Source organism: Microtus oregoni, unplaced genomic scaffold (genome assembly GCF_018167655.1).
Source record: "Microtus oregoni isolate MIOR12 unplaced genomic scaffold, Mior012 000036F_ref0000092, whole genome shotgun sequence".
Lineage (NCBI taxonomy): Eukaryota > Metazoa > Chordata > Mammalia > Rodentia > Cricetidae > Microtus > Microtus oregoni.
Window position 1 is genome coordinate 23,838,153 of NW_024543095.1, and position 12,697 is coordinate 23,850,849.

Here is a 12,697-nt window from a genome sequence, read left to right on the forward strand (position 1 = left end):
TTCAATTGGGATGAAGAGTAGGAATCAGGGGCGGGGACGTCAGTCAACACTCCTCCAGGAAGGTTAACTGGAAGGGGCAGGGAGCGGTTCTGTCAGGTGGGGCGTGGCGATCACCCGCAGACCTCAGTTAGTGGTCGCAGTATCAATCTGTGGGGCGCTTCCTAAGGCCTTTGATCTTTCCCCGGGATCTGGCGAGGGCCCGTTTTCCTTTCGAGTGCATTCCTCTTGGTTTATTTATTGTATCTGCTTTCATCAGGGCCTGGAGGTCAGAACGCAGTTTGCGCTGGAGCTAGCACTCTTTGGGGGCAGTGCTGGAAACTCCAGCCAGCCGCCTACTGCTGGAGGGGAGGGGTTCTGTTCTCGGCTGGGGAGCTAAGTGCAGGTCCCCTCCTTGTTCCTGTTCCGCTATCCCAGCCTGGCCGAGAAATGTCCCTGTCAGAAACGGGCTTGAAGTTACCAGGATTACATGGGCGTTTGATCTCTTTCTCTGGAGGGTCTAAAGTTGTCATCCGCCACTATGAGGGAACCTGTTCCCCAGGCTCTAGACCCTAATCTCCATTCAGCTTTTGCTTCTGAGTGGCCTAGCCTCAGCTCTCCATCTGTGCGCCTTAAGTCCCATTTATCTTCTTAGCACCCCAGACTTGGCCAGCCCCGCCCCCTTGTCCCCACTTGCAAATTACAGCCCCTCCCTTGCTCATCCTCTGGAGCGCCAGACAGTGTAGAGTAACCTTTGAGGTGTTAGGAAAAGTGACTTAAACTGGGTGAAACGACACAGAGGGAGCATGGGGGGAAGAAGGGTCCCGCCAGAGAAACCCAGACACTCCAAGATTCCAGAGTCAGGACCCAGTCTAGGACCCTGAATCCGCAGTCCGAGTCAACGAACTCACGCGGAGTGTTGAAGTCGGTCCCACCCAGGCCCCCAATCTAGGTCACCCGCGGGGAAGGGCTGGCCTGGGGGCTGTCTGCTCCGGGGGTGGGCGAGGAGTGAATTGATTCAGACCCTGCCCCTCGCTCTTCCAGTAGACTGTAATTCCATCTCTGGTGGGTCGAGCCGCCCTCCCTCCGGCGGCCAGAGCGTCCCTCCCCTCGGCCTCCTACGTCCACTCCCCAGCCCTGAAAAGCCCTGCAGCCGCGAGCCCGCTCCACTCCTGCACGCCGGGCTCCTAGCTGCTGCCTTGCCTCCTCGGACTCCCCAGTGGCTCCTGGTCCAGCTCTCTCGGCCCCCCACCTCCTCACCCACGCGTCACTGGCGTCCCCGCGTCCCCCAGGAGACGCCCTTTCCCTGCGCGCCCGGGACTTGGTGAAACTTTGCAGACACCGTCGGTGAGATGGATTTAATCCCAACCTCCTTGCTCTGTTTCTTACTCCTGGCCTGCAGCCTCCCACCCGGCGCCGTGACACTCCAGACCGCTCTGCGAAAATCAGGTAAGGCTCTCAGAGTGCGCCACGAGCCATGGTGCCCGGAGCACCCTAGTCCCGGGCTTTGGTGGGGTCGCAGAGCACGCTGCTCCATGCTGCTCTCTCCGCTGACCGGCATGGGCTTATCCCGCGTAGGCTGTGCGCAGACCTCAACCGAAGGGTGAGCCTCGCCCTCCCCCAGCTCAGGCGGTTCCAGGGAGATTGTTTAAAAAAACGATCTGCTTTCCAGAGCTAGCAGAGGTGGTGGGCTCTGTATTGGGACCACAGACTGCTAAAAGTTGGGGGCAGCTACCGCTCAGTCTTGGTTACTGAGGGCTGAGAGAGCGCAGACGACTTCAACAGCTCCTCCTGCTTCTTTGAACATCTTATTGGATTCATATTGCCTAGAGCCCAGCCATTTCCTGTTGAATGTCTGAAGGAGCCCCCCCCCCCCCCACCCCTTCCTGGCTCTGGTCCTGTCCAAGCACTGGGCAGGGACCTGCGCTTTCTCTGCTGTTGGGATACTCTTGTACCCCGAGGCCATTTGTGCAGAAAGGAGCCCTTAGTGGGTTAACCTGATCTTGTTTAGAACTCCTGTCTTTGCTCTGCTGTTCAAACAAAGATGCATGCGCTGTAGGGCTAGTACAAAGGACCTGTGAGAACGTGAAGCCACAAAAACTCACATTTCTTCTAGGTAAAAGTATGGGTTTTTTTTTCTTCAAATCTACGTTGATTTAACTTATGTCATGAGGGAAAGTAGAACATTCGAAACAATAAAGTTCCAAGCATTGCTTCCACATAACGATTTTTAGTCATTGTTGGCCAGGACCATATTTAGAATTGGGGGGAAAAATCTGCTTTTTCTTAGCTTACTTTGCAAGTGGGGGTTGTCTTATGGGATTAATTATGTCTTCCGAACAATGGAAAGCAATTTACTATTTGGATTCAGCCTGCAAAACCTCACAGCAAGTGGAGTCCCCCTTCACAATGTTTCTACAAAAAAGAGGCAACCCAGGAAAAATTATCGGAGTGCAAACAAAATAATCTTGGCAGGTTCCCACTTGGCTGCTTAAGTATTTCTTATTGCTTAAGGATCTATGGGGAGTAGCGGGACTGTCGCCTTTCATGCTAGGAGATGCTTCCCTCTCCAGGACGCATCGGGGGTCACCTGTATCCCCGTACCTGACTTGAAATTTAGGAGCATTCTTAGCTTCTGCCTGACACTCGGATTGGGAACAAATCTATCTGCACACTGCCCAGTTCATTTGGGAGGCAAGAGCAGCCACCTGAGGTAGCTTCATGTTAAATTGTCTTCTCACATCTTCGTATAGCTTCCAGCACTTCAATATAAGGCGCCTTTGAACTTTCTTCCTTAAGAAAACTGCGCTATGATCACTTGCATCCTGCAGGTTTCTGCACATGAAACCACTATCGAGCTGCATGGTTGAATAGCTCATGCATACATCCATTCATGGCCCTCAGCCTGAGAGACACACACAAGGTTCTCTAAGGATAAACTTCGAGCCATGCAAGCAGAGTGTAAAATTATTGTGCAAAAGCCTGCTGTATAAAATTGTACACGTTTTGTCCCATTTGCCCCTTTACTTCCTAATTTTCGGTCGTTCCTCTCCTCAAAATATCTTCCACCCAGTTCACCTAGCATCTTGCTCAGATATTCATGTCACCAATGTATTGTGTTGACTTCTTTGATTTTATTTGAAGTATTGATGGGGATGATTTTGGAAAAAAACAAAACAAAACAAAACTTCCTTTTAAATTTTCTTGGGCCCCACCAAGGTGGAAGGGATATTTAAACTAAGCTGCAGCCGAGAAGAAGCTTTTTATTAAAAAAAAAATAACTTCATCATTTTATCCAGACAACGACTTTCAGGTTGAAAAGCTGCTTGGGTGAAAATGACAGGTACTTCATAAACTTCAGGGGAAATTTTCCTTGTGGGCTCATTTACATCCCATGGAAAGACTAGTTTTTGATCCGTAAAATTGGTCCAGATTAAAAACTGAGTGTGCCCCAGTTGGCTTAGAAGTGAGCAGCAAGGAGCTCATTTGTAATCTCCCCCAGACACCCCAAATCCTGCTCCAATGCATATGGGGTGACCTTGTGCCTTGCCGCCCCCGCCCCATAGAAATTGGCTTGCGTGCAGCACTTTGAAGGTGGTGTGGCCGTCTTGCAGGCATTGCAAAGCAGTCTGTTTTGTTTAGCCCTTCTTCTTGGCTCAATCGACTTTTGATAACTACAGTTTAGTTGAGAAGTCTTGGATCCCAATTAACCTGAAGGTTGCCTCTCTTTTAGAAAGAAATGGGTAGAAAAGAGCACCTTGCCCCTTCCCCCCACGGTGTAGCACCTTCTGGTATTGAGCATTAGGAAAGAAAGCTCCACCTATGCTAACACACAGGAGTTGCCACTGCAGTGCTCAAATTAAGTCAAATTAAATAATAATAACGGACACTAATTAAGGGCTCGTTGCACTTTTGTGAGAACTGATTTCTTTAATCAAGCCAGCAGCCTTGTTTCTTTGTTTTACTGGAGGGGGAAACAGCAGCTTAGAGAGAAGCTCGATATCTTACCTGAGGCCTTACAGAGGTTAAGTGCTGGAATGAGAATTTAGGTTCTGATGTTTGACACCAAATCCCAGTCCTCAGCTGTCTTGTTTGCAGAGCGGTGTAGCCTTGGGTGTTTTCAAGGCTGAGTTCTTCTGGGACAGAGCCCTGCAACCTGGCCTTACTGTTTGGTGTGGGAGACCTGTGTCACCTATGAAATATGACATGGGCCCCAAATAAAATAGTACCTAGACTACTGGGGTGGTTTGTAGGAAGATACTGTCCCCTGACCTCCCATATAAAGAGTGAGGAGTTATTTGCTGTTTTTTTGTTAGACTTTTGGGCATTAATGCTTGTGGGGGCCAGAAAGACACTGAAGACCCTTGGGGATAGAACTGTGAGGATGTGGAGGGTCCTATGACCATAGAACTTTAAACACGCCGCCCCTGCAGGCCTTCATGGATGTGTAAGCACAGTGAGCTGGAAAGGCTTCACTCCTGTTCTGCTGTAGGTCAGAGGCAAGTGAAAACCCATCATTTGACGAGAGGTCCTGAGGGATTTGTCCGAGTCGACATCAAAAGCTGAACTGGGGTGGTGTGAAGACCCCCAACACGTGAGGCCTATAGCCTGCTGCTTCTGCTCCTCAGCAAGAATTTCAGGGGGAGGGAGGAAAGAGTCACCCAAACCTGGGGACAAGCAGGGAAGAAACCACCCATAGTCGACAGGCAGATCTGTACCCATGGCCTTCGTTATGAAGGTCATTTCTAGGCAGCTCTGTTGAGAGGAAGACATCTAGGAAAATTCTCTTTTCAGGGGAGCTAGTTCATAGGCAGGTGCCCTTTGGTGACCAGAGAGAATACAGGCTCCCTCGGTGGTTAACGTCGGGTGAGGCTGAAGGCCAGAGGGGTTCATTACTGGATTTGTTTATTGATAGTTGTCCTTTGCATAGGTCTTAGATGACCACACTTTGTTTAACTGTCCACTAGGGGATGGCTTTTGAGGTGTTTTTAGCTTTGGGCCGTGATGAATGGCCATGGTGAATGAAGTTGCTACAGGCAGCTATCTATGTGTCCTTGGGTGGATACGCTTTTATTTCGCTTGGTAAGGTGCTGAGTGGGATCCCTGCTTCCCGTAAGATGGACTTTGCAAGAAAACACTGAACCATTTTTCAGAGTAGTTTTACTCTTCCGCATTCGTAGGAGCAACGTATGGGAGGTCCACTCATCCTGGATTCCCTACAACATCTGGGACATGTTCTAGTTTTGTTTCTGCAGCTGTGAGGAAAAAAACAAAACCTGACAAAAAGAAAATTAGGGGAGGAAGGGTTTCGTTCAAAATTCCAGGTTGGTCCATCACTGGAAGTGACAGGAACTGGAAGCAGCCTGTTGTGTCGTGTTCAGTCAGGAGCAAAGACAAATGAATGCATGGGTATTCACTTGCTTCTTTGCTTACGTTCAGGGACTTTCCTGATCTTCTATGGTCAGGATCCTCCTGACTAGAGAATGGTGCTGCCCACAGAGGGCTGGGCCTTCCTTCATCAACCCATTTATTCCCATAATCCCCACAGGCCAATTCAATGTTGACAATCCCTTACCAATATTTTCTTCCCAGGTCATTCTAGGTTTTGCCAAGTTGAAAGTTGAAGCTAACAATAAGGCATAATTGCTTCTTTGTCATTTCTCTGGTTTTGTTTGGTTTTGCTTTGTTTCTAATAGGTGAACAATGATATATCTCATTATAGTTTTAATCTTTGTTAATGTTCCATCATGACTAATGATATTGAACCCTTTTTTATGAGTCATCTGCCTCTCAAGTTTCTTTGAGTCTTTTGACTTTTTATGAAAAAAGAAATTGAGATGTGTGCTTTCTTACTGATTTTTTTTTTTTTTAGTATTCTTTGTACATTTTGAGCTCACTCCTTTACATAATTCAGACATTTGCTTTGAAAACACTAGCTTCTCAGGTGCTATTTGCCAGTTTTTTATGCACATATGAGGAGAGAGTGGGTGGGTACATTGTGTGTCCAGGAATGGGTGGGTGGGTATGTGTGTGTGTGTGTCCAGGAGTGGGTGGGTGGGTATGCGTGTGTGTGTGTGTCCAGGAGTGTGTGAGTAAGTATGTGTGTGTGTGTGTCCAGGAGTGTGTGAGTGAGTATATGTGTGTGTGTCCAGGAGTGTGTGAGTGGGTATATGTGTGTATGTCCAGGACTGTGTAGGTGGTTTTTGTGTGTGTATCCAGGAGTTTGTAGTTGGGTACGTGTGTGTGTGTACAGGAGTGTGTAGGTGGTTTTTGTGTGTGTCCAGGAGTGTGTGAGTGGGTATATATGTGTGGGTGTGTCCAGGAATATCCGGGTGGGTAGCAGGTAGAGCCAGAGGACAACTTTGGACGTCATGCTTCTAAACCTTATCCACCTCTTTTGGCAAAGGGTCTCACCTTGGCCTGGAGCTAACCAATTAGGCTGGACATGCTGGCCAATGGACCTCCAGGGTCCTCCTGCCTTTTTCTCAGCAGCATTGAGATTTACAAGTACATGTTACCATGCCCAGAAGTGCTAGCTGGATTCTAGAGATTGGATTAGGACCTTCATGCGTGTGAGGCAAACACTTTGCTGACCTAGCTGTCTCTTCAGCCCTTTCCTTTTTTCCCCCTTAATAGTATCTTTCAAAAAGAAGAAAATTTGTATACTTGGATCAGTCCAACTTATCACTTTTTAGTGACTATTCCTTTTAGTACAACGTAACCCATGATTACAAAAATGCCTTCCTTAACTAGAAGATTTTAAGTTTCCATTTAGTTCTACAAGTTATTTCGAGCTACCTTTTTTCATGGGGTGTGATTTTATTTTATTTTATTTTTAGATAGGGTCTCTCTATATAGCCTTGGCTATCCTGGAACTTACTCTGTAGACCAGGCTGGCTTATCACCCATAAAGATCTGCCTGTCTTTTCCTCCTGAGTGCTGGGATTGAAGTGTGTGTCACCATGCCAGGCCATGAAGTATAATATTTAAATCAAAGTTTCTTTTCTGATTTGTGGATGTACTGGCTTTATTATGCGAGCATTGTGCCTGGTGGTCGTGGTGGTGGTGTGTGTGGGTCTTTGGCTTAACAGATTGCCATGCCTCTGCTCACAGTGTCAGGTGGCATTCAGGCCTGCTCACATCCTCCTGCAGAAGATAAGGGGTAGGTCTGCTGTCTCTCCGCAGCATCTGACAGTGTGGCTCTTAGGGATGTCTCTGTCATGGCATCTCTGTGGCCTGGTCCCAAGTGTAAGGATGGGTATACTGGGGACATGACGATTTTTGGATTTAAAGATTTAAAGGCCAGTACTTCCAATCCTAGGGTGTTTAGTTCTTCTTTATTGATACAAAACACATGACATTATTAAATCTGGCCCAAGTACACAGGAAGGAGGAGCACATGGGTCCTGCTTTCCCTCTTGACATGTCTTTTTTGCCTGAGGTTCCAAAGCCAGTGGGAGAAGGTAAAGCTGGGGTTCAGAATTCAAGGTTTCCCTGGAGGAGATGGCATTCTCCACAGTCATCCTTAATGCAGCACAAACCCATAATCTTTTCCTTTCCACTTTTTCAGTATGTCTCCATCCATATAATTAGATTAAAATGAAGATCTAGGAGAATTAAAAAAGGAAAAAAAAAAAACCCAAAATCCTGGAAGAGGAGAATTAGCTCACAGGCAGGTACCTCGTTGGAGGATGGTGAAGAATACAGGTCCCTCTAGGTGGTTTCTACAGCTGCTGGATAACATCGAAAGGCTAAGGCATCAGGGACATCCTGGCCTACTTCCCAAGCGCCACCCTAATCAAGCCCTCAAGAGACTGGCAGTACTCTTACTTAAAACTCATATTCTAGACCTTTCCCAGAGTATCTAATTTGGAGGTTTCATCTCTTCTGGATGCCCGCCCCACCCCCATTTCCTTTAACTAGCCAACTCTAACCCGTTACAATGAGGTTGTATTGGTTCTCAAGGAAAACCGAACCCATAAATCCCTCTCTCTATGTTTGGGTAGATGGTAGGTAGATGTTAGATAGATAGATGGTAGATAGATGAATAGATGGATGGATGGATGGATGGATAGATAGAGAGATGGCAATATACAGGGATGTATCCTATGCACACATGTGTGTGTGGTGTCTAGTAGTTCCTAGCTAATATGCTCTATGAACTTAGTCGTCTAGTCCCCTCCGTCTCCATGGATTTCTCCATCATGTCAAACAACTACAAAGAAACATTTCCTTCTACTTGCTTTTCTCTGTCTTCCTTCATGACTGGATCAAAGCAAAGGGGAGAGAAATCAAGGTCAGGCAGAGAAGTGATTTAAGTCAAGGCAGTACTTCCCCTTGAGTGCAAGAGCTATGAGTTTAATAACCTTCAAATGCCTTAGGGAGTAGTAGTCTACAGAGTTTCTTCTGTTCCCTAACCCCCAGGGGTTAATAGGACCTGAAAGTATCCAGCAATTCCAGGCTGGATTTATGAAAGTAGAGTCCCATTTGTCTGAGGGTTATTGTGGGCCTTAGCATCCACACGGCTTGTCCTGTGGATGTCTTGTTTTCCCACCTCCATTTTGAAGAAGGACCCAAAGTGTGGTTTCTATCTCCTGACATAAACCAGCAGATAGAGGGGAGTCCCAGGTGCAAAGCATTACATGAACGACCAGCAGAGGGCAGACTTCCAGAGTTCCCTGGACCAGGTCTCAGGGCTGCAGGAGCCTATAGAAGTCCTCAACTATGCAGTAAGAGTTTTTAGGGTACATCCCAGGCATTCGTCTTTGAAACAAGAACTTCAGAAGAGTTGACAACATACTGATTCACAGTCTACACATGGAGAATTTGGGCTCCCGTGTTTCCCTTTCTTCATATCCCCACGCCGCTATTATCTCTTCAGCATCAAACTGTGGCAGCCAGCAGCAGCATTTGGGCAGGTATAACTAAATTAAGCAGCTCAGTGGGGTTTCTGGAGGTTGGTCTGGGGATTGACTATATTCTTTCTTCTTTGGCTGATGCTGTCACTATTGCCCTTTAGAGACAGGGGTGGGGAAGTGGGGGGAGAGGTCTACCTTGATAGACAGCCCAGGGTGACTCTGAAGAGGTAATCCTCCAGCTTCAGGCTCCTGAGTGCCTTGTGAACTTAAGGTGCTGAGGTCTTTCCGAAGTCAACCCATTCATACCCCTCTTCTCTACTTGCCCGTATGATGTGTGATGTACGGGATGGTTGCCCGTAGAAGGGAAACCCTGCAGAAAGAATAACAGCCACACCTCATTCCACATAGATAAGCTCCGCCCTCCCTTCTTCTGTCTCTCACCACTGTGAGGCTGGGTCGTGATCTTGCAAGGGTAGCTCCTGACTAAGCAGGCATGCGCACACTTCAGTCTTTCCGCAAGTTTGGGGCCAAGGTCTGAGCTTTCTTATTGGTTATTTGGTGATTTGAAAAGTTATGTAAGCTATGCAACCTTTCTCTAATTTCCTTTTCTGCAATTAACAAATGAATAGATAATAATATTAATAATAATAATAATACCTACCTTATAGGCTTGCTCAGAGGATTATTGAGGCAAGGCATGTATCAAAGAATTGGATAGGACTGACTGATGCTTAAAGGCAAAAGGAAGAAACTTTTAATCTGAATTGGAAGGAAAAGCCTGAAGGAATATGTGTACATATGTGTTTACGGGTATCCTAACAAACTTGAACATTGTGTTATCATTTCTTTTTATCTTTCCCCATACATGTCATATATCATTGCATGTGATCTAACTTGTAGTGACTTATAAACATTTCAGGTGTTTTATAAATAAATTAATTTATGAATCAAAACTCATTCAGCCATACACCTTGATTTTCTGTTTGGAAAATTAGGGCTGCCAAGAGCACATGTTTCCTCCGAATGAATGACCTCTGTAAAACAGTAGAACCCTTGGGGCAATGCCTGAATTTTACCTGGTAACTCTTTTGGGTGAAGCTCTACAGGATAAGGGGAAGGGAAGCTGTTTCTGAAAGAAAATCTTGTGCTTGATCCGTGGCAGGGTGTCAGCCTAAGTCTGAATGAAGCCAGATGCTCAGAGATGGCTCAGATCTTTTTTTTTTTATTTCGTTTTTTAAATTGTTTCCATTGTGCTATGCACTTTTCTCTGCTCCCCTCCTTCCCTTCCCTCTCCCATTCTCTCCTCTCCTGTGACTCCCACGCTCCCAATTAGTGGTGACACAGACAGACAGGCCGGGCCTGTGAACTTCCTGCAATGATTCTTCCATTTCCTTGGCTATAAGAAACCCTCACTTCCCCCAAGTAACCCCACTGCTACCTTACTTCAAAAAAATCAAAAGAAGTAAAGAGGGCCATGGCTTTGAAAGAGCTGAAGTCCTGTGTCGGGATAAGATGTTCCAGGTGGAGTATCCATAATCCAAACTCTGAAACGCCAAATCCAAAGCTTTTGGAGTACCAAGATGGCACCTCAAGTAGGAAAAAACTCATAGACGACTTGATCTGTAAAACTGAGTTTCATGCACAAGATTACTTAGAATATTTCATAAATTACCCTTAGGCTATATGTATAAAGCGTTGGTAAAACATAAATGCTTTTGTGTTTTGACTTGGATCTCATTCCCAGCAAGAATCATTAGATGTATGCAAAGAATCTGAAAAAAAAAAAAACAACAAAAAAACCTCTTGTTCCAAATCAATTTGTATAAAGGAAATCTGCCTGCTTCAGCGAAGAGTAATTGCAGTAACTATTGGTACTTCACCAGCCAGGCCCCGCAAGGCTGCCCTTCCCATGGCTCTGCTCTCAGCTGTTTGTATTTCTAAATCTCCCCCTTCTCACTCCCCTAATGACACTTGAGATGCGTTTCTTATCTGACTCTGCAAATACTGAGCAATTGAAATTTTAACACTCGTATTTGCTGACGGGGCACCTCCCCCGCAAAATCCTGAATCCGTTTTTTAATACAATGTTAATGCTATTTATTTTTCTTGCTGCAATAAGTTTATATTAGCCTTTTAACAGTTTACACTGTGCAGAAGGAGCCGTATCAGCAGCCCCTTTCCTGTAACATCTGGACAGTTGGGAACATAATACTTAAATATAACCTGCATTTAAAGCCTTCCTTGGACAGATGGCTAATTTTATTGATCTAATCTTACACTTAGGAATAGGTCCCATGATCCTTTGCTTGTAATTCTTGGAGCGAGCAGAGAAATAAATAAGATGGCCCATGGTTGTGAATTAGGAGGCCTCTACATGCCTGTGATTTATCTTTTAAATACTTCTGTATAAACGGTGGTGGTATGAATTGCCTGCATCTCTGCCCTAAGGGAGTTATGATAATGCTTGCAGGAACACAGGTAGGAAGGCAGCACTCAAGGATAAGCGTTTGCATCCATTTCCACCTCTTGATGACAGTGACATAACATGGTTCAATGTGGACCATCACCTCTGTCCTGGGCAGGCATCCATGCCCCTGGCCTGGTTACTTATCATTGGAGCAATTTCACTGTGAAGTCCACTCTCAAAGACAGCTGCAGAAGTAAATTCACACAAGAAACTGTGTGTGGTTGAGGTGCGTGCGTGTATCCTAGGACGTGGGCAGTGAAAGCGGGAGGCTTGTAAGTTCGGGGCCATTGTGGGCTGCCACATAGTGAGACCATCTCAAGAACAAAATCAATCAATTAAACAAACAAACAAAAAACCTCACAACAACAAACCAAAAGTCACACTAAAGGGTTTGTTAATCGGTGTTAGTTAAGCTTTCATTAGTGAAACACATGATTGGCTAAGGAGTTTGTATATGTCTCTCTAATTTAATTCAGCAATCCTGGTTCAGTTTTCTTCATGTGACAGCAAACACATGAGTTTTGTTTGTCCTGTTTCAGAATAGTGATGTGTCTGTTGCGGCACGTGCAAGTAGCTGCTTGAATTAATTGGGCCAGTTAACATCCACTGCTGGACGAGCAACTCTAAAGTTTGGTTTATTTTCCATTTATTCAAAGTCCAATGTGTGTGTTTCCGGTTGGCTGTTTCCTCCGGATGACTCTCTTGCATGCGGTGACCTGGAGATCTTACCATCCTTTCTTTAGTATCTCTATCCTGTAAAGCCACTATCTTCAAGACAGGCCTCTAAAAGGGAAGTGAAGAGCATGAAGGTTTGTGGGAGAGGCTTGATGTGTCAGAGCAGACCACAGTCGCATAGCTCCAGCTGACTTGCAAGGGTTCCAGGAACTGCATTTCAGGCTAACTGCGTGGGAAGAACCTGAACCCAGGGCAGTAGTTAGCTCTGATGCACTATTCTGAAGTTTCTTAGAAGGACCAAGAAAAATGTCACCAAGTTTGTAGAAACAGGTCATCTACAGTTTTTGTGTCTTTTGAACCTGAATGAATTTGGCCTGGAGTGTACTTTCATTGTAATGTACAATCTTGCTTGAAAAGCAAGTGTTTACTGTTTTAGGTCATGTGCTGTTGCTATATCAGAGTGAACAAAGAAAAGAGCAGCCAAGAATGGGCACTTATGAAGCAAAGGGTAGCTAAGGTGGGTACTTATGAAGAAAGAGTTCCATTTGGGCTCACGGTCATGATCCAAGATCGTAAGGCTGCACCCAGTGCTATCCTTGCTGATGAGAACCCTGGGGTGGTGCAGAGAGGACATGCAATATAAAGAAGGGAGAGAGTGTGGGTATGTACCCTTTCTCTGTCTCCTTTTATCAAGGCACCAGGACGTAAGTATGAACCCTCC

General features: G+C 45.9%; 1 protein-coding gene across 2 annotated transcripts in view; it reads left to right on the top strand.

Moving 5' to 3' along the window:
- Positions 1–1,197: 1,197 nt before the first annotated feature.
- Positions 1,198–12,697, top strand: part of Egflam (EGF like, fibronectin type III and laminin G domains) — a 163,253-nt gene continuing 151,753 nt past the window's right edge. For both annotated transcript variants that reach the window (XM_041631126.1, XM_041631127.1), the window contains exon 1: positions 1,198–1,425. In XM_041631126.1, the coding sequence (XP_041487060.1) occupies positions 1,329–1,425 (97 nt within the window). In that variant the 5' untranslated portion in view covers positions 1,198–1,328. The remainder of the gene's footprint in view (positions 1,426–12,697) is intronic.